Source organism: Ursus maritimus, unplaced genomic scaffold (assembly GCF_017311325.1).
Source record: "Ursus maritimus isolate PB19 unplaced genomic scaffold, ASM1731132v1 scaffold_8, whole genome shotgun sequence".
NCBI lineage: Eukaryota > Metazoa > Chordata > Mammalia > Carnivora > Ursidae > Ursus > Ursus maritimus.
In genome coordinates this window covers 17,561,828-17,583,568 of record NW_024426996.1, presented here as the reverse complement: position 1 = coordinate 17,583,568, position 21,741 = coordinate 17,561,828, and the positions used below count along the sequence as shown (strand labels likewise).

Genomic DNA, 21,741 nt, shown 5'->3' with positions numbered 1-21,741 from the left:
AGTGGGGGAAATTTGTGGGTCAGGGCCCCAGGGCTCCCACTGAAAATACCCTTATAGATCCTAGCGTTGAGCGCAACTGATCTCAGCTAATCTCAGTCTCTTCCTTCTCTCACAAGATGTCCATCAGATAAGATTCATTTGATTAGAATGTATCTAGGGGCACCTGGGTGGCTCAGTCTTTAAGCCTCTGCCTTCAGCTCAGGTCATGATCCCAGAGTTCTGGGATGGAGCCCCGCATCGAGCCCCGCATCGGCTCCCTGCTCAGGGGGAAGCCTGCTTCTCCCTCTCCCACTCCCCCTGCTTGTGTTCCCTCTCTCACTGCCTCTCTGTCAAATAAATAAATAAAATCTTGAAAAAAAAGAAAAAAAAGAATGTACCTAAGCTGAAATTCTAGACTTTGAAACTACAACAGCTACCACTTTTTCTTTTCTTTTTTCTTTTCTTTTCTTTCTTTTTCTTTCTTCCTTCCTCTCTCTCTCTCTCTCTCTCTCTCTCGTTCTTTCTTTCTTTCTTCCTCTCTCTCTCTCTCTCTCTCTCTCTCTGTCTTTTCCTTAGTGATACAATGAAGCGCAGGTAGGGAGAAAATCAAGATTCAGAGAACAGAGCCGATGAAAGGCAGCTAAGGCAGAAGTCTATGCGGGGAGATACAGAATGGGGTTTGGCAGCATCACCCACAAAGGGAAACCAGAGCAGTGTGTGGGCTTCTCTGGGGAAGCTGAAGGCGTCTGGGGCTGAGGGAGGTGTCCTCTGGTCAAGGTCTTTCAGAAACAAAGATTCTGTCTTCACCACAGAGAACAGCCTGGAAAGGGCAGAGGCAACTTGGCAAGCCTGGAGAGGAGGCCTTGTGCTGTGGCTCCTGGCGGGGTGCCAGGGTCAGCAGGGTTTGGGGGCTATAAGGACTGGAGCCTGTGGGTCCCGCGGAGCTCCAGACAAACACAGAAATGTTTTAAGTGCCCACTTCTCCCTGAGTTCTCTCTGACACTGGCATTATTAAGGCTAAGCCCCAATTCCCTGGAGGCAGGCGGGCGCTGAAGTCCAACGGCACAGTTCCAGCCCTGGAAAGGGAGGGAGGAGCTCCATGAAGTCTCAGGGGCTGTAAGGGCTTTCATGTGGGGGTATGTCCATGAAGCAATGGCTGAACATCCTACAATCTAGTCTTTTGGAGATAAGGGAAGGAAGATAGAGAATTAAACCAATACATAATCACAAAAATCATGGTGAAAAGGACACAGAATTGAGGAGGTGCACTCAATGGGGGAGGCATGAGCAGGGGGCTGCCAAGAGCTTTTAGGGGGCTTAGAAAGGCTTCAGGAGCTGGCGCCTGGCTGGCTCAGTCCAAGGAGGAGCAAGTGACTCTTGATAGAGGGGTCCTGAGTTCCAGCTCCTGGGGCTGCCCGAGGAGCTAACTCGAAGGGGAAAAAAGGTTCAATGGATCCCCAAAGACTCCTGATCCTCTCACCATCCATCAACTCCCCGGCCCCTCTCTCAGCCGCACCCCCTAAGAGTTACGGGGCTCTGGATGGATTTGCTTCCAACAGCAGGGGCTGCAGGGTTTCAAGGGAAGGCTCGCAGCCTAAGTGGCCTAGGCGTTTGAAGCTGGCACTATACCAAATAAGCTTTGAGGAAAGAAGTCTTCTTATTTTCTTCCTTTGCCCCTCCGGAAATAAAAGTCGGTTGTGTTTCTCCTGCCCTCCCCCCCTTGGAGATCCCCAAACCCGGAGCTGAAAGGGCTCCTTGGATTACCTCATCAAATTCTCAGCCCAGGATATCAATGCCTGCGCCCTCTGTCCCCGCTACCGCCCCTGATGTGACTGAAGCCAAAACCAGTTACTGGGACCAGGGGGACCTGCGAGGTGGTTCAGAGGCTAGCGACTTGAATCGCGTAGGGCAGGCACTGAGCCCCTGGGGCGCAGGAAATGGCGGAGGGGGTGGGTGCGGTGGTCCACTCCTGGGCTCCTTCCCCCGCCAGCAAGGATGGGGGTGCTAGGAAGGAGGGTGGTGGGAGAGCCACAGGTGCGGCGACAGACCCGCACTGGCCAGAGAAGGACAAGGCCTGGAGGAGGCTCCGCACGGCCACAGTTACAGCTTTGTGCTGGGCGGGCTGAGCAATCTCGCCGAGGGCTCGGTTTGCTCGCCAAGAAACTTCTGGGACCGCGAAAGCGCAACTGGGCATAGCAGATCACGGAGGGGGCAGGGGCAGGGGCCTGTGGGGGCAGGAGGGAAACGGGTTTCTTCCATCTAATCCGCGAAAATCAAGACTGTTTCTGTGCCGGGTCTCTCCACCCTCCTCCACTCCCTTTCTTGTTCTTAACTCAGCCCCAAGGTCCGTGGCCAGCGGAAGAGACCGCGAACCTGAAAGGCGGCAGATGGGAGGGCGCCTGGGACCCGCACGGGCGACACAACCATCCCGCCTGTCTTCCCTCCCGCGAAGCCCAGTTCAGCCAGTGCCCAGCGTGTCCCCTGGCGCTCCTCTGCGCACGGCGGTGCAGCCGCAGGACTCCGGGTCCCTCCCGCTCTCCATCCAGGAGCCGGCAAAGGCGCCTACTCTGCCAGACCGCGGGGGAGGCAGAAGTAGCAAATACCTGCACAGAAATACCAGCCCGTCCCAAAGGCCCGACAGCCGCAGGTCAAGGCGGCGGGGCGCGTGGGAGAAGCGACGGGCGAGCGCAGCGGCGGCGGGCGGCCGGCGACCCCGCGCGTCCCGGCGCGGCCTCGCCACGGTGCCCGGGGCACAGGGGGCGCCGGCGGAACTTACCCCAGAGCAGAGTGAGCGGCTTGGCCGTGGGGATGAGCGCCAGGGAGTACACGGCCCCCAAGTGGAGCAGGCTCATCAGGACGACGTTTCTCCAGACGATGTTCTGCCGCTGCCCGTGCGCGCCGGGTCTCTGCTGGCCGCCGCCGTCCTCCGAGCCTTCGACCCTCGCACGGATCTCCTCCTTGGCGTTGCGGAAGGGGACCTGCCCCCCGTCGGCGGCCGGGCCTGGCATGGCTGGGAGAGGTGGGCGCCCGCGGCGGCGGCGGCGGCGGCGGCGGCAGCGGCGGCGGCTGCAGGCAGGAGCTCAGCAGGCGCGGAGCTCTCCCGTGGGGGCGGGGGCTTCTGCCTTTTGTTGGGGGGGGGGGTCTCTGCACTCCCGTCCCCGCCTTCCCGGCCCTTCTCTGGTTCCTTCTCTCTTCTTCGGGCTTTCAGCGTGGACTAAGGATGCAAATCGCGGCGTCCCGCATCTGTTGCTGGCGAATCACCCAAGCGGCTGCCAGGGCCAAACTCGGCTGCGAGGAAGAGGAGGCGAGCGTCCGGGGCGGGAGGGGCGCGGAGTGGGGGGAGGGCTTGAGGAAAGGGAGCGGGAGGGAGCACCCGGAGGGAGCCGAGGAAGGAAGACCTGCATAGCTACAGCCAATCAGGATCGCCCGTGGGGCTCTTAAAGAGGAAGGCGCCCTCCCGGCCTCCGCTGCCCGGGCTTCCCGGAGCCTGACGCGCGAGCCCGCCGGACAGGCGGTTGGCCCCGCCGCCCGCGGGTGGGGGCAGGGGGCTCCCCCGACAGGGAGCTCACAGCACTTTGGTCGTTTCTCTGTGCTTCTCCAGTTCCAAAAAATACCTTTCCCTTTTGAAATGACTTCTGTTTTTCTTTTGAAGCCACAGGCCACTCGCGTTGGCGAATGTAAAATAGCTGTCTGGAGTGGCAACACCGGTTAAGGCCATATCCGAGGTGAGAATCAGAAGTCCACGCGTCTGCCGGTTCGCACGGTGGAGGGATGCAGCCGTAGCAAGACGCACAGTAGGTGCTCAGTTAGTGCCTATTAGATGACACATAACATGAGTTAGCAGCCAACAGCGCCCTGCCCATCGCGCAGCCCCGCATCCGCGCAGCCCAGCATCCGCGCACGGCCTAGTCTGGGCTAACCAGCGCCCTTCCGGACTGTCTCCTTAGTCCTGGGTGGATGGAATACCGTCAAGTCAGCACCATTGGGAAGGGGGCTTTAGAAGAATCACCCAGAACTTTCAAAGTAAAATTAACCCGTGAAAAATTTGCGTCTGTCTGTTCATTCTTCTCTTTGCAGATGATTTAGAGCTGCTTCGGAGGGAACCCTAACTGTACGGAAATGCTGAGAGGGGTGAGCTGGTCACGTCCCAAACAGGTGTGGCTGCACCTACAGGCTGGTAGCAGAAGAAAAAGGCCTCAGAACCAGAAGTCCGAGTTCTAGTTCTCAGTCAGTGTGACCCAACTCTGGTCTCCAGACACAAATTTCCCTACGGCACAGAAATAATTTGTACTCTTTCTCCCAACTTGCAAATGCTATGAATGTGAGTTTGAAGGAGTACTATTATGTTGACAAATAAAGCTGATTTTTGGATTACCCATTGTTAGGAATCCTTTCCAAGATTCTGGGAAAGGGCAAAAAATTACAAAGAACTGCATGAAAGGGCCATATGTGAGCAACTTATTGTTAGCTGACTTGAACCAGTCCAATCAGTCAGATTAAAATAATGGCTGATTTAAAACGGAAGCAAGGTATGTGGCTGCGGAATTAGGGCCACTGAGGAAGCGTTATGGTGGCGCTTCAGATGGAGCTGAAATTATAGAATGAAAGGAAATTTGCCTGGTGACCAGCCAGGTAAATGTTGGCACTGGATAATGACTAGTGAGACAATAGAACATGAAACTAAAGGGTATCGATTTCACTGGACTAGTTCTTTGGCCAAAAATCTCTGGGTTATTGTAATGACTCCCCCCACACTCACTCTAACCATTCAGTCGTTTGTTTGGGATTTATTGGGCACCTTCTATGTGCCAGGACTAGTGGACACTGGGGATACAAGGATGAATAAGGTATGGTCCCTGCCCTAAAGGAGCTCCTCATCTGGGAGGGAAGGCAGATCGAACAAATATAACCTCTTGGCTCTGACCTTGGAAGAGCAGGAAGGTCCAGTCCATTATGAGAAAAAAATTTTATTATACATCAAGCATACATACCAAGAGTCCAGGGGAGACAGCAAAACAGTTCTTTACTTGACCCCTGGGTACATTATCTGTTGGATAAGCCATTCTGTCTTGAATCTATCTTGAATGAACATCTTCCTTTCTTCCCTCTAATGAGTCAGACTGGGTTGGACCAATCATTTCAACAGGTTGAACTAAGGATGGAGAAGGGGAGGTCTGTATGTGTTGCAGGTGGGGGCAAGTGCTCTTTAGGTCTTCCAGATCCTGCCTACAAAAAGATGATTGAAGGAAAATGGTTCTTCCAGATCCAATCTCAGAGTGAAACCTCTACAGATACACTCTTGCTGATAACAACTGTCCCCTGTAGCATATTATGCCATCAGGGCTACTGTCTCTTTTCCTATCTAAGGTCTTTGTAAAAGACTTTAGTATATTTTCTTAGCTTCTGGTCAAAACCCCAGAAGTGGATGAGTGTTCCTCTCACCACTTAATGGGGGCAAATGGGATAGTAAACCTTATCCTGTCAAACAAATAATTACCAAAAATGTGCTAAGAGCCCTAATAGTGGTATGTACAAGATAAAATGGAGGTACAAAGGAAGGAATAGTGGCAGGGGGGAGGGCTAATATCTGAGTAGGATTTTTTAACTTGATGTTTTACAGGTTTTTTTTTTTAAATTTGTGGTAAAATATGCATAAATCTTAACCATTTTTAAATGTTCAGTTTAGTAGTGTTAAATATATAATAAATAATAAAATAAATATATAAATCTCCAGACCTTTTCAACTTGCAGAACTGAAATTCTATGCACATTAAACAATAACCCCCCATTTTCCCCTCTCCTTAGCCCAGCAACCATCATTGTACTTTCTTTCTCTATGAGTTTGAATACTCTAGATACCTCAGATAAGTGGAATCATATGGTGTTTGTCTTTTTGTATGACTGGCTTATTTCACTTAGAACAATGTCTTCAAGGTTCATCCATGTTGTAGCATGTGTCAGAATTTCCTTCCTTTTCAAGGCCAAATAATATCCCATTGTATGTATATACCATATTTTGCTTACCCATTAATCCGACAATGGACATTTGGGTTGTTTCCACCTTTTAGCTATTGTGAATAATGCTATTATGAACATAGGGGTACAGCTATCTCTTTGAAACTGCTTTCAATTCTTTTGGATCTATACCCAGAAGTAGTATTGATGGATTTTATGTAATTTTATTTTTAATTTTGGGGGGAACTCCATACTATTTCCCATAGCAGCAACAGCACCATTTACATGACCACCAACAATGTGCAAGAGTTCCAGTTTCTCCACATCCTTACTAATGCTTGTTATTTTTGTTGGGAAGTTTTTGTTTTGTTTTTTGGATTTTTTTTTTTTTTTTAGATCACAGCCATCCAAGTGGATGTGAGGTGGTATTTCATTGTGGTTTTGATTTGCGTTTCCCTAATAGTCAGTGATGTTGAGCGTCTTTCCATAGTCTTCTTGGCCATTTGTATGTCATCTTTGGAGAAGCATCTGTTCTAGTCCTTTTCCCATTTTTTAATCGGGTTTTTTTGTTGTTGTGCAGTTACAACAGTTCTTTATATACTCTGGATATTGACCCCTTATTAGATAAATGGCTTGGAAATATCTTCTCCCATTCCAAATGTCGCCTTTTGATTGTGTCCTCTGATGCTTAGAAGTTTTAAATTTTGATGTGGTCTAATTTACCCATTTTTACTTTGTTACCTATGCTCTTGGTACCACATCTAAGAAATAATTATGAAATCCAATGTCATGAAGCTTTCCACCTGTTTTCTTTGAAGACTTATTTAATTCTAGTTCTTAAGTTTAGGTCTTTGATTCATCTGGAGTTAGTTTTTGTATCTAGTGTAAGATGAGGGTTTAACTTCATTCTTTTGCACGTAGATATTCAGTTTTCCAAACACCATTTGTTAAAGAGACTCTCCTTTCTCTATTGAACGGTCTTGGCACCCTTATTGGAGAGCATTTGACCATACAGTAGAGGGTTTATTTCTGGATTCTCTATTCTATCCCATTGGTCTGTAAGTCTGTCTCTATGCCAGTGCCACATTGTTTTTTTTTTTTTTTAAAGATTTAATTTATTTATTCAACAGACATAGAGACAGCCAGCGAGAGAGGGAACACAAGCAGGGGGAGTGGGAGAGGAAGAAGCAGGCTCATAGCAGAAGAGCCTGATGTGGGGCTCGATCCCAGATCGCCGGGATCACGCCCTGAGCCGAAGGCAGATGCTCAACCGCTGTGCCACCCAGGCGCCCCTGCCACATTGTTTTGATTACTGTAGCTTTGTAATACATTTTGAAATCAAGAAGTATAAGACCTCCAACTTTGTTCTTTTCTTTTTCAAGATTATTTTGGCCATTTGGGATCCATTGAAATCCCATATGAATTTAGGATAGATTTTTCTATTTCTGCAAAAAATTTCGCTGGGATTTTGACAGAGATTGCAATTTATCTGAAGATCGTTTTGGTTGACATCGTGACAATATTAAGTCTCCAATCCATACACATGGGATGTCTTTCTATGTGTCTTCTGTAATTTTTCTTAGCAACATTTTGTAGTTTTCAGTGTACAAGTCTTTTGTCTCCTTGGTTTTTTGCCAAGTGAGGATTTTCAAGGAGTACTAATAGAGATATAATGCACACCACAAACTCAAGCCACATGTATAAATTGAAATTTTCCAGTAGCCACATTAAAAAAGTAGAAAAAGCAGGGGCACCTGGGTGGCACAGCGGTTAAGCGTCTGCCTTCGGCTCAGGGCGTGATCCTAGCGTTCTGGGATCGAGCCCCACATCAGGCTCCTCCGCTATGAGCCTGCTTCTTCCTCTCCCACTCCCCCTGCTTGTGTTCCCTCTCTCGCTGGCTGTCTCTATCTCTGTCAAATAAATAAATAAAATCTTTAAAAAAAAAAAGTAGAAAAAGCAAATTTTAAGAGTTTCTTTAAGCCAATCTATCCAAAATATTATTTTTTCAATGTGTAATCAGTATAAAACTATTAAGACTTTAACAATTTTTTTTCCACGCTGTACCTTCAAAATCCATTGTTTATAGTTAGAGCAGAGCACATCTTAAAATTCAGGTTAGCCACATATCAAGTGCTTAATAGCCACGTGTGGCTCCTGGCTACCATATTGGAGAGCACGGTTTTGAAGGATGACTAGTTTATTAGACAAATAAATGGCAGAGGACATTCTAGGCAGAGAAAGTAGTGCAAGTGAAAGCTTTTGCATTTGGCATTTAGGGAGATGTCTGGAATATCTGAAGTGAAAGTAGGGAAACAGTGGGAGATGAAGCTGAAATGTCATGCAGTGGGCAGCACAGGAAGGTAGGTGGGTCTCAGGAATGTCATGCAGAAAGAGCTATGTGGTAGGTGAGGGGGGCCCTGGAAAGGTTTTATGCAGCATAATAATCTGATCAAATTCGCATTACAGAAAGACCACTCTAGAGGAGGTGTGGAAAATGACTGGATTGGAGGTAGAGAGAGAGAAGACTGAAGGCAAGAGGACCGGTTAGGCACTATTTTAGGAGTCTGATCAAGTGAGGAGGATCTGAAGTAAGGCACAGGCACAGATTCTGGAGAAGAGGTAATGGAGAGGAGGAATAAATCCAAAGAAACTAAAATGGAAGAACCAATAGAAGTTCATGCTTGATTGAGCATGAAAGAGGAGAAAAAAAATACACGGTTCTTTTTGGCTCTCTGAATTTGGTTTTCAAGTGAAAGACAGTGTCATTTATTGAGATACTAAATCTGTGCTTATTAGCATTTTTGTAAAGTAGGGATAATAATATGTACTTTATAGCATTCTTGTGGTAACTAGGGATTAGCACAGAGTCTGGCATGTAGTAAGGAGCCCATAAATATTAATCATCATCATTGTTGTCATAATCATTCTAATCATCATTTTGGAGACTGGGACCGAAGAAGCAAGAGCAAATTAAAAAAAGAAAAAGAAGTCCTGTTTTGTAAGACATCCAGGTAGGTCTGTTCAGTAGGTTGTTGAATATATAGGCCTGGAGCCCAGCAAAGATCTAGGCTGGAGAACAATTTCGTCGTAGTTCAGTATAGTAAAATCCATGGCAGTAGAAGTCTGTCCTGGGAAGGTAGAAAAAGACTCCGGGCAGAATTCTAGTGAGCTACTGTTCATGAGAATGGCACAGAAAGAGAAGCCCCTGGTGTTGGACTGAGATGAAAGAGGTAGGAGAATCAGCAAAATGTGGGAGAGGATCCACAAAACCGAATGTTACAGAAAAGCTACGGAGAAGGGAGAATGAGGAGCCCTTTACACACAAAGGTCATTGCTGACCCTTGCCAAGGCCTTTTCAGTGAGTTATGGGAACAGAACTTACACAGAAATTTAAGAATAAGGAAGAGGCAAGCATAGCACATATACGTAAATCAATTTTCCAAGAAGCTTAATAGTGAAGAGAAGAAGGATGGAGAAGCAAAATTGAGTGTGTGTCTGAGTGTTCAGATAAGAGGAATTTGAGCACTTTTGTGGCTAGTGGAAAAATAATGAAAGGTCAAAGGTCAAAAGTCAAAACACAGGAAGGGGTTGCTTGATGGAGCTATTTTCCTAGGGCTGGGGAGAGGGCGAGGCAGGATGGGATCAGGTGATCAGATGGTTGCACTTTGAGCAGAGGGACAGCTTGTTCTTGGACACTGGAAGGAAATGAAGATGAGGGCAGATAAAGCTTCTAGAGTCAGTAAAGTGAGGGAGGGTGCCATTGATAGCCTATTTCTTCTAAAGGGAAGGTCAGATCATCTGCTGCGTAAGCAGAGTGGGAATTTGGTAGACAACTGGAGAAAAGTGATGAAGGCTTCCAGAGCTGTGGAGCGGAATGAAAGAGCAAGCTGACCAAGGACGCTTAAGAGGTTGGCAAGCCAAATTAAGGGCCCAACTAAGAGTGGATGCTCTGAGCTTATAATGGCTTCAGTCTGCACAGGTATGGTTACACTGCCTCACTCAGCAGTCTGATGGAGTATCCAAATTGAAGTAGGGAGGGGGATGTGATGGGAGGACAGGAGAGTCAGGTAATTGAGGTGCTGGTAGGAGAGAAGTTTGTGCGGAGTCCAGGATGGGGAAAGGAGATGATCAGAGGGAAGCTAAGAACTCATACGCAGTAGAGGAATTGAAGGCACCAAGGTTTTGAAAGAAGTTGAAGAGCAGATTTCTGTTTGTTAGGGGATGCAGATAAAGGAAATAATGGTCACTGTGCTCCGAGAGTGGGATTTAGGACTCAAGACCTATAGTGGTAGAAGAGTTACCAATGATCCATTCCAAGGTGAGGCCACGGGATTATAGAAGTGGCTGTCATTGAAAATGGAGGGCAAAGGTACACTGGTGCTCAGGGGGTTGAGGTCTACTGGACCGGACCTTCCCGGGAGTTTGAAATCACACAGGGTGGTGTCCAGATTTAGCTGAAGAAGATAGTGAGCCAGGCTCCCAGTGGTTTGGGGGAGGCTTCCCACACAAGACCAAGTAACAGCTCTCAATTGTCAATGAACACTTACAAGATCATGTGGGTATTTCATTATTTTTTGGTCACCCTAGACAGATGGACTCGATGCAGTTACGAAACCTGCCTGACCTGGAAGCCAGGGTGCATTTGGGGATCCCAGCCTGGGAAAAGCAGCATAACTGGGTGGATAGGTTGGAGGGATTCAGATCTTCCAAGAACAAATTGTAGCTGCAGCAGGGAACTGTGAAATAAAACCAGCAGCTCTGCTTTATCAGAGGTAATCATTTAAGGCAACTCCCCTGGCACCAGGAAGGGCTGTGCCCTGCAGCTCTGTGGAATTAAAGCAGGAGGGAGGGGAGATTGCCTTTTGGATGAGATGCATGGACTACAATTTCAAATGTAAACAATCTTTGGGCCTAGGTGTGAGAAAACCACTCACAGCCTTTAGATTAATTTCAGGGGAGCATAAAGTTGGGAAGTTAGCCTCCAAGATTACTAGAAGATTGGTTTCGAGAGATAGCAACACTATGGGCTTAATAGAAAATTAGTCTTCTTAGCTTCCTCTATTCACAGAAGGATCAGCTTCCCCTTTTCCGTATTATATGGATTGGAAAAATTTCTCATTGAGATTTTATAGCAGTGGATGGGGGCGGGGACCTGTTCCTATAAAATAAATGATTCTGTTACTCTGGATGTGAAGGGAGTGAGGGGGTTTAACAAAAACCCTAGCCTTATTACTTAAGACTTCCCACATTTCCTGACCACTCTTAATAGAGTGCTACAATTTGGCAGCAGTAAACTGCGCATGGGAGATGGCCAGATTTGAAGGCCTTTACTTCCTAATTCTTAGATTAAGAGCATCTACTTAGGGGCGCCTGGGTGGCACAGCAGTTAAGCGTCTGCCTTCGGCTCAGGGCGTGATCCAGGCGTTATGGGATCGAGCCCCACATCAGGCTCCTCCACTGTGAGCCTGCTTCTTCCTCTCTCACTCCCCCTGCTTGTGTTCCCTCTCTCGCTGGCTGTCTCTATCTCTGTCGAATAAATAAATAAAATCTTTATAAAAAAAAAAAGAGCATCTACTTAATGAAAAATGCACTGGAGTACTGAAACCTACCCAAATCTGTCTCTTCTGCTGCCCTTTGCATCTTTCCAAGATATCTTTAGTTTGAATCGCATAGCATTCTTTCATTCAATATCTATTTATTGAGCCTCTTCTAGAAGCCAAGCATAAGCTCAGCTCCATCGACAGAGGAGTATATGGCTATGCTCATGGAACTCAAGGTCCAGTAGGGAAGCCAGATAGCAATCAAATACTCACTACAAGAAGAATATACCACAAACTCTAGCAAATGCTATGGAGGGATCACTAATCATCTTTCAAGACCCAGTCATGGCAAGTTAACATTTGTGAATACCTACACCACCTCCCCCTTTGACCAATATCTGGCTAAAAACAAGGTACACAAACCAAAGCTAAACTCCTCCCCAGTGTCTCTCTCCCTGCTCGAAATCCCAGCTCTCTTAGGGGGCGCCTGGGTGGCACAGCGGTTAAGCGTCTGCCTTCGGCTCAGGGTGTGATCCCGGCGTTCCGGGATCGAGCCCCACATCAGGCTCCTCTGCTATGAGCCTGCTTCTTCCTCTCCCACTCCCCCTGCTTGTGTTCCCTCTCTCGCTGGCTGTCTCTGTCTCTGTCGAATAAATAAATAAATAAAAATCTTAAAAAAAAAAAAAAGAAATCCCAGCTCTCTGAAATAAATGAACAATCCCTATTATTGCGACAGAAGAAAGACAGTATTGACAAGATTTTCACCCACATCTCTTCCAGCTCTCCAGTTCCCCTTCCTCCACAAACAGCCGCCCCATTTTCTTTTAGGATCCTTATTTTGGTTTCCAAGGACAGATAAACGTAGAGAAGCTCTTATTTACTTCTCAGCATTAGCTGCGTGATTGTTCCTGTTTCAGGGACCTCTTTCTCTCCCTGCTGTGTCAGTTACCACAGGCTGCTCTTAAAAGGCAGAGGCCCCTGTTGTTCTCAGGCAGGGAGGGGGCATTTGTAAATAGAGTTCAGGAATGTCAAAAGGGTGACCCAGATTTGCAGCACCAGAGAAAAAACTAGTTCATTTTTGAGTATCCTATGTAATCAAATGTGGCCCAGTCTTGATGTGGGGAACAGGTGTGTAGTATGGTTAATTTCATGGAAATATAGATCATTACAGAGGGGAACGCAGTACTTAAGGCCAAGCAAATGTATTTATTCCAAGTCCTCAAATTAGGAAACTATTTTTTTTTTTTTTGGATGCCTCTCTACTTATTTCCAACCAAGGAAAGTGCCGCATTGATCTTTCTCCAGATTAGCAGTGGAATTAATTCTACAAAAGGAAAAAAAAAGATATCCAAATACAGATAGGCCTGAGTTGTTTCTGTCACCCTTCTTCAAAGCTTTGGTGCTTATCCAAATATTTTCCATTCTTTTTGAAGAGTTGTAGTTAATACACAAAGATGCTGTGGGAAAGGTAGATGGATAACAGACTTCCAGAGCTGGAAGTGAAATTAGAGATCATCTAGTCCTACTCCCTCATTTTATAAATGGGGACACGGAGGCAGAAAGCGGTGGCATTTGGCTGACAATAAGTGGCAGTTAAGACACTGAAACTGCTTCTTTTTTTTTTTTTTTAAGATTTTATTTACTTATTTGACAGACAGAGAGACAGCCAGTGAGAGAGGGAACACAAGCAGGGGGAGTGGGAGAGGGAGAAGCAGGCTCCCAGGGAGGAGCCTGACGTGGGGCTCAATCCCAGGACTCTGGGATCACGCCCTGAGCCGAAGGCAGATGCTGAACGACTGAGCCACCCAGGTGCCCCGGAAACTGCTTCTTAACTCTCAGACAGATGCCATGCAACTTTTTACTGTGATCCCCCAGGGCTTCCCTCTGGTAGGTTAGAGGTTGTCTTAGCCTACTCTCTCCCCCCTCTTCTCTCAATTGCACCTTCCTTTTGTGGGAACTGTTCCATGGGGTTCTGGTGGGGCTTCAAATCACTGTGCTCATACTAGGGTGGGCACACTATGTGGGCCAGCCAATTCTGGCATCCTCTCTCGCTGGGCACAGAACTCAGGTAGTGGGCATGAGACCCACACGGACGCAACTGGAGTTGACTTTGTGAGCAGTAACTGGGTATTGGGAGGGGTTTCCTCTCCTCTTGGTGTAGCACAAGCAGTGGAGATATAGGCTTTGGGCTGCCAGGGGCTATCTTCCCCAGCACGTAAAGAGAACCTGCCATAAAAGTAGCCAATGCACAACGCTCAGTAAGTTTATCAATTTATCATAACCACATCCTCGTTTGTGGGAAATGCAGGTCTCTGCAGACTAATGGGAGGGAAAAGCACAAAATCCGAAAGCAGAATGCGTTTTTGTTGCAGCCGCAGTTACTTCAGGAAAAATGTGGTTTTGTGGAAGCAATGCGCTCACTAGGCTGAGATCTGGATCTGGATCCAGCTTCTACTGCTCACCAGATGCACCGGGCACTGGAATGAATAACTCAGCTCCCTGGGCTGACGTGAGGTCTGAGAGGGAGCGAAGTATCCAGCTCAAGGAAAGGTGGGGTCCCTTTAGGGTGTCCAAGCAGCACCTCCCAGGAGAGAACTCTCTGTGGACTCGATTTCTGCCTGTTAAAACTGACTCGTTCTCTCCCGAAGACTCCTTTGGGCAAAAAAGGGTCAGGAAAGTCATTGATTACTTGGAGATACAGCCAGAGGGAAAGGAAGTTACTTTGAGGTCACTTTTAGGAGATAGTTGCTTTCCTTCTTTACTACTGAAGTCTGTTTTGATATAAAATTCCACCACACACATTCTTGTCCTCCTAGAGTGGGGAGTTCCTTTACGGGACAAAGTGCAAGATGAGTGATTTCTCATCATTAACCAAATCACACTTACTGGCCAGCCTTAATGGTTCCCTTGAATTATATATTATACTCACTGCCCTTTTACATATTAGAAAAAAAGGTCTGGAGCTCTCCTCTTATCAAATTTGAATCCATTCCGTTCCTATGATAGGTTCCCTACTGGTTCATTTTACATTGCCTACCTGGAAACACACATCTGTTTGGACATGAAGTCTTCCTACTGAACTGCATGAAGCCCTTTACAAATACCTACTGAAGTAAAGAAACCAAATTAATAACAACACTAAAATGCTACATTCTAGAGCTGGGAAGTGTAAGTGCCCTTAAAGGTATAAAAGAGATAATGGTAGATGTTTGACACACACATTTCATTAGGATTTACTTCACATAGACTAAAAATCCAACAAACTTGTATTTTTTTGAAATAGAAAGCTTTCCTCTATTTCACAAGGCTTCTGAAGCCATTCCCCCCTCTGACCCCATGTTTGCACAGCGTGAACCCACTGATATACAAAAGGCGGTTTTAGAAAGGTCATGGACTAGGAAATTATAAGGCACAGCAATAGAAGCAGGAACAGGTCTACCTGATGTCAGCCAAAAATTGAATTCAAATTCAACAGGGAGTGCAGCTCCATTAAAATAAAGACCTCAGCCATTACTGAGTAATGATGTTTATACAGAGTCATTCTAGGTGTTTCAACAACATTAACATTGTTTGCTAAATAAATACTTTAGCAAATCTCCGGAAACATGAATCCAGAATGCAAAAAACATGTACCACAGTTCTACCAAAGTCCATTTCTAGGGCGCCTGGGTGGCTTGGTTGGTTGGGCTCAGGTCATGATCTCAGGGCTGTGGTATCCGACTCAGGTCCTGTGTGGGGTTTCCGCTCTGGAAGGGAGTCTGCTGGAGATTCTTTCTCTCTCTCCCTCTGCCCCTCCCCCACCCATGCTCTCTCTCTCTCTCTCTCAAATAAATAAATAAATAAATAAGTCTTAAAAAAAAGTCTATTTTCTCTTGCTGGATTTTATTAGCTTTTCCAAGATCTACACCAACCACCTTAAACCCGCACATCCCATTCCCCGCCCCGAGTGGGTCAACAGCTGGAAATGAAAGAATGGTACAATCTGACTCCCATGGGGCATGGATGCACACTGTGCAGCCTGGCCTCAGGGACTAGTACAGTGACAAAGCACTGACGCTACGGAAATGTGCACGAACATGGAGCGTACCAGAAAAAGTGGAAATACAGAGCTAACGTGACTGCTTTTTCTTTGTAATCTAGTTTGGTGCAAAGATTTGGCATACTTATCCTAAGACCAAATAATTAAGATTTTCTGTGCATGACAGTCCCTCTTACTGACGGAGTCATTTGAGATGCTATCTGGGACATCCTCGGCATGTGATGGACACCCACAGATCTGTCAGGGGTTCTACTTGGGAATGATGGCACCACAGCCGTGGAATAACAAAGTAAAGAGGGGCGCACGCACCCTTATGCACATATGCGTACACAGACGTGCGTACACTACTTGCTGAATCTTCACGACAGTTCCAAATGAAGTCTCCGCCACAGCACAGGGGTCAACAGCTGCCCTGCAGTCACTCTTAGGCGAACCCGTATCTGGCTCAGCAGACAAACGGTTATCAGAAAAGTGTCAACCAGTCACCATCCCTCCCTTTACCTTTTTAGGCAGGTGTGAATCAGGGTACATCTGGTTGCCAGAAACTCTACTGTATCTTTCTGTCCTCTAGGATACATGGGAGTTTTCTGAATCCAAAGGAATAGATAGGCTCATTGGGCTCTCAACAGTCAAGTGTAGAGCAGTTGTTCCCAACTTCTTCCTGCTGCCACACTATCCAAATGCACCACTACCTCCATCAGCTATGTATCCCGTTACATATAAAGATTTTCACATGGGCCCTAAGAATACATCCATCCCACCCAGCACAAAGGGCTGTATGAAGAATGGAGAAGAGCAGGTGCAATATAAAAAAGCACCTTCCAGAGATCTGATACATCTCCTGGCTGACACCCAGCCCCACTTACCAGGTTCCCTCACATCCCTTTCCTTGTTTAAAAATTAAGTAGGTTAAAGAAATAAAAAGCACACAACGTATGGGCAAAACCGAACAAATCTGGGATTCAAAAGAATGACTCGTCACTATGCATGAAGTAATGGCAAGGGTACAGCTGTGAGTTTCCCAAACTAAACAGATTCAGCACATCTTCGTGTAAGAATAACTTTATCCAGAGGTGCCTAAATTGTGCAGGTATACAATGCAATGTCTTTGGAGTTGAAAACATTAAAAACAGGCTTGTTTACAAAACTAAGAAATTTTTTCTCTACTTTTATGAAAAGAAATTTTTTTGAAAGTGTTCTGCTTTTCTTCAAGAAAACAAACTATGCTCTTTCCATAATCTCCTTTTATCTTCACACTTCAGAGACAACACAATATTTTGGGTTCAGCTCCTCTTACCACCATCCATTTATGTGGAACTTCATGGAAAAATGTCTCCACAGTGGGGGAAAACTATCACAATGCTGTACTGAAAAAGGAAAGATAATGGCTGCTCAGATGTCAGTGACAAATTGTTTTTTTACACTCACACTTGTTAAATCTTTGCGGTTGGCCCGGGCTCTACTGCTAACTACTCGTTTCTCATCTTTTGGGAATTTGTTTTTTTGTAAAATGCTGCCAATTATGCCATTATCATATCAGGGTAAACATAAAACAAATCCTAACTATAAGGGCAATAAATGAAAAAAACTGCTAGAGGCCAGCCTGCTGTTCCAATGGGGTCTTGGGCTGACCCCACAGGTGAGAGTCAGGTCCCAACGGTCAGGTACTCTGTTGCCACTCACTTCAGTGAGTCACAGAACTGACAAAGGCGACTACACGCCCATCAGGAGACTGAAGGTAGGGTGCTGAGAGATCTCTAGTCCTGAGGTTCCAATGTTCACACATGCGATCACGGTCCTCCTTTTTTTAGTTATAAAACTATTCTGAGCTAAACACTGAATGATTAATTTTTAAAAGAGGGGTTTTATTTGGCAAGTAAGGAATCCCAGCAAAAGAAAATGAGAGGTTCTTTCAAACTACTGCACTCAGTCTGACCAACTACTCTTTCTCGAACTACTCTAATTCCTTGAAACAGCAACTCCATGGTAGTTACAATGTTTATTGACATTGTAACTACCTACTTATGGAAAATTACATAATGTAACAATGAAGAATTATTAGTATCTAATTTTCAAGATTCTATGGGAACCATTATCTTTTTTTTTACCACACTGTTTGTTCTTAAGACAAATTATAATAAAATCACTTGACAGAAAAACTGGCTGAAAAATGTCTGCCTTTGATTCAGGAGGCTGATAGAAATTAAAGGTTTCCTTCTAAATTTAAACCTCAGAGCTCTGGCTGACTTTTAAAAAGTAGATGAACAAATTTCTAAATGTAAAATGGAGATAATTCAGTCTTAAAACTCAAACAGAATATTGAAAACATTTATTAATACAAAAAAGTCCAATGCATTCCATAGAACGAAAATGCTCAGTCTTTTCCAATAGATATTTAAAGCTAGTGATCCCCCTCTTCACTAATCTTTTGCTAAAATCTATGTAGCAACCTCTAGATTTAGTTATTTGCTCAGGACCTGAGTGAAGCCAAAGACACAAAAAATAGGGATTAAACTAAACTGTGAGCAGCTGTTTTAAAAAAAGACTACATACACGTAAAATAGGATTACACACTTTAATCTGATTGACATACAGGAAGTGGGGAGGACATGAAAGAAACTTAGTTTTAGCTCTGCTTTATGCATAACCAGATGCTCCTTTTCCAAAAAGTACACTGAGGTTTTAAAAACCACATTTGATCAGAATATTTCAGGAAAACACACCATGTGTAATCCAGGAAATACACTATTTGCAGAATAAGAAAATCATCATGGGCAATAAAAGATTAAAACAAAAGAAAGCACCTGGGTTTTGAGCAGTTCTAAGGTGAGTATATCTGCAGAAATAGTGTAAATGCTCTTGACTGGCTGCTATGGAGACATGCTAATGAGGATTGGTCCGTATCTTAACATTTTCTAAAATATGTTTCTTTGGAAAAATGGCAATATGGGCTGGGAGTAAAGATGTCCTTTTAGACACCCAGCTTATTGGCCTGGGTGAGAACGACTTTGAGAACTGGCATGAAAGCTGAGGTCTCGCTGAAGTTGCTGGTGCTAACTATGTGGGTGTGGATGCTCAATCCTTCTGAGTAGTTTCGCGATTCAATGCTCCTTGCAATGTTGTGTAAACCATTGATGATTGTGGGTGAAAGCTGAAATAAAGGTAGAATCAAGAGAAAAAATTAATTAAGGAAGAATTTCCCATAAATTCTGATATTTAAAAGGAGATTGAAACAAATATTATAAAGAAGCAAATAAACCATTTAGCTTTTCTAGAAATAGTTTTTTTGGACCAAGCAACTCTTCAAGTTATAAAGTAGAACCACGACAAAATGATTTATGTAAGGAAATTATTATGAATTAGGAACATGTATGAGTCAGTTAATTTTTTTTATAGAAGCCAGCTTTCCTCCCCCAAGCTGAAATGCTAATGTCTTTCTCCACTTAAGAGCGTTAATTCTTCAAATATTTTAGATATAGCCTCACACCTTTTAAAACTTTTCCCACGCATATGAAGGAATTTAAAGGTTCTTAATCATGCTATCTTAAAGTAAGGACCCAGTTTATTCTAAAACCGTGTCTACAGTAGAGAACTTACTTGCAGTCTCCTGCATTCATAGGGCAACAGCCATCACCATGTACTCAATCTATCAGTTCTTGACTGCTTTTTGTAACCTTACCATCTCTTAAAACCACAAAATCTACAGTTGTTTTTTTTTTTTTTTTTTTTTTACCATGTCATTACTTGGATTATATGCCCATGCTTTTGAGGGAAGAATTTACTTTGGATCAGTCCATGCACTACACTACTTCCACTGTTACATCAACTTTCTTTGGTTTGGTTCTCATGACATGAGTGGTTATTTTTATCTGATGGGAATGATGTGAAGAATGGAGAAGAGGAATACTGAAATGCAAAAAATACAGCCATATATAAAATGAATACAAGGCCAGTTACCTTAGGGCTGATACAAGCCAGATTATATTTCTACAATCTTCTACTCTACAAGAAGAGTTAAAATTGCACCCCTATCTCACAGACACACACACAAACACACACACCCTCTCTCTCTCCCCTATTCCCTCATCCCCAATAAATGACATTTAAGATTCAGTTAGAGAAAGCCCATTCTATAACTGTCAACATAATTTTCCCCCCAAATATATTACATACGAGTGCTGATGAGATGCATATTTACTAGCAACTAGAAATAAATGATTATCATGAATCCTTCTTTTTCCCCACAAACTTACTGTCTGTTCCCTAAGTTTATCATACAGAAACTCCAAGCGTTTGCTGGCATCATCTAGCTTCCTCTTGGTTTGCTGTAGGAGAGGAAAAAACAGACGTGTTATATTTGAATATTTAACTTTTATCCAAAGACCTTGCCCTATCTCATTTCACTAACCCTTACACTCCTGATGCTGAACAGCTTCATTTTATAACGAAACGGAGGCAACTATGACTCAGAAACTTGAACAGACCATTAGGACAGAGTTCAGTAACCCATTAACGGGGGAAGGGTAGGAGGATAAGGGGCTTCCTTTTGGAGTGCAAACTGGAGTAGTGGTTGGATTTCACGTGGACTGTCAGCTCTGACAAGGTGTGTGCATGTATAACTGCACTGTCCACAAGCAACAGGAAGGGCCACCTGGAGGCAGCAGTGGGTCACTATATTACAGAAAAGAAGATCTAAGGACAGCTGCTGCAAATTATGGGTGCTAGCATCAAACAGAGGTGAACTGGAATCTTACTGTAACCCTTCAGAAATATTACTCATATACTTAGTCACATTTGGTATGTTTAATCCTGCTTCTTTCTGAGTTTTCTTTCTTTCTCTCCTTCCCTTCCCTTCTCCTTCCTTTTTTCCTTCCATCTTTCCTCCCTCCCTCCCTCCCTCCCTTCCTTCCTTCCTTCCTTCCTTCCCTCTTTCTTTTTTGGTAGGCTCCATGCCCAGCATGGAGCCCAATGTGGGGCGTGAACTTATGACCCCAAGATCAAGACCTGAGCTGAAATAAAAAGTCAGATGCTTAACTGACTAAGCCACCCAGGTGCCCCTCCTTCTGAGCTTTTAAAACACCAAGAAAAAAAAAAAGAAAGAAAATTACCTTCTCGTGGCTTAAGATTACTAAGAGGGAGGTAGTAAAATGAGTTCTTAAATCAAGGAGTCCTCCCACGTCCCAATCTTCGTACTAGAAGTATAGTGAGAGAAAACTACTCTAAAACTAAAGGTTTCAATTACAATGTGATTAACCCAATGATGTACACTATGCAACAGCCTTAGAAGTGACATAGTTCTTCAATATTTATTGAGTGCCTACTATGCACCACGCTTATGTCTCAGGGACCTCAAATTCTCTTGGGTGGGTAAAAGAAACTAAATAAACAATATGTTGTATATGAGATGGTGATGAATGCCAGGAAGAAAGAGTTAACAGAATGAGAGGCTAGAAGGGCTGGGAGTATGAGGTGGTACACAAAGGCCGGATAGCTACTGGGACATTTGAACAGAAGCCTAGAACAAGCGTGGAGTGAGTAATGCAGTTATGTGGGGGAAGATTCCAGGCAGAAGGAGCAGCACATACAAAGCTGTTGATGCTCACATGCTCTTGGTATGCCGGAGGAAGGAATGTCAATGTGTCAGAAGAGGAGAAAGGAAAAGCTCTGAATTTTTCCCCACTGAGTATGATATTAGCTGTGGCTTTTTCATATAAGGCCTTTATTATGCTGAGGTATGTTCCCTCTACACCTACTTTGTTGATGGTTTTTATCAGGAATGGATTTTGTACTTTGTCGAATGCTTTTTCTGCATCTATTGAAATGACCATGTAGGTTTTTCTCCTTTCTCTGGTGGATGTGATGCATCACGTTGACTGGTCTGTGAATATTCACAAATTCGCAAGCCATCCTTGTGCGGCGATCATGCCAATCTTTTCTATACTGGTCCAATTTTAGCACATGTGCTGTTGAAGTGAGCAACGATCGATCTATGGATACTGAGCCAGCCTTGCATCCCGGCAATAAATCCCACTTGATTGTGGTGAACGAGTTTTTTGCTTTTTGGAGAATGATTTTTTAAAAAAAGATTTATTTATTTATTTGAGAGAGAGAGAGAGAGAGAGAGAGAGAGAACATGAGTGGGGGAGGGGCAGAAAGACAAGGAGAGAAAATCTCAAGCAGACTCTGCACTGAGCACAGAGCCTGATGTGGGGGCTCTTGACCCCGAGA

General features: G+C 44.8%; 2 protein-coding genes, 1 long non-coding RNA gene and 1 other non-coding gene across 15 annotated transcripts in view; 1 reads left to right on the top strand and 3 right to left on the bottom strand.

Moving 5' to 3' along the window:
• SCD5 (stearoyl-CoA desaturase 5) overlaps nt 1-3,284 on the bottom strand; it is a 140,654-nt gene extending 137,370 nt beyond the window's left edge. Inside the window, exon 1 of the mRNA XM_040625307.1 lies at nt 2,756-3,284. Coding sequence (XP_040481241.1) covers nt 2,756-2,987 — 232 coding nt within the window. The 5' untranslated portion in view covers nt 2,988-3,284. The remainder of the gene's footprint in view (nt 1-2,755) is intronic.
• A 94-nt stretch (nt 3,285-3,378) lies between these two features.
• Nucleotides 3,379-4,353, top strand: LOC103665360. The gene is made up of 2 exons (XR_569273.2): nt 3,379-3,704; nt 4,057-4,353. It is a non-coding gene; the product is annotated as an uncharacterized LOC103665360 (long non-coding RNA).
• A 13,721-nt stretch (nt 4,354-18,074) lies between these two features.
• The window catches only part of SEC31A (SEC31 homolog A, COPII coat complex component), a 73,635-nt gene continuing 69,968 nt past the window's right edge, over nt 18,075-21,741 (bottom strand). For all 12 annotated transcript variants that reach the window (XM_040625187.1, XM_040625188.1, XM_040625190.1 and 9 more), the window contains 2 exons: nt 19,767-19,838; nt 18,075-18,664 (listed from right to left, as the gene is read on the bottom strand). In XM_040625187.1, coding sequence (XP_040481121.1) covers nt 18,485-18,664; nt 19,767-19,838 — 252 coding nt within the window. In that variant the 3' untranslated portion in view covers nt 18,075-18,484. The remainder of the gene's footprint in view (nt 18,665-19,766; nt 19,839-21,741) is intronic.
• On the bottom strand, nt 21,386-21,492 carry LOC121101570. The gene has a single exon (XR_005833562.1). It is a non-coding gene; the product is annotated as a U6 spliceosomal RNA (small nuclear RNA).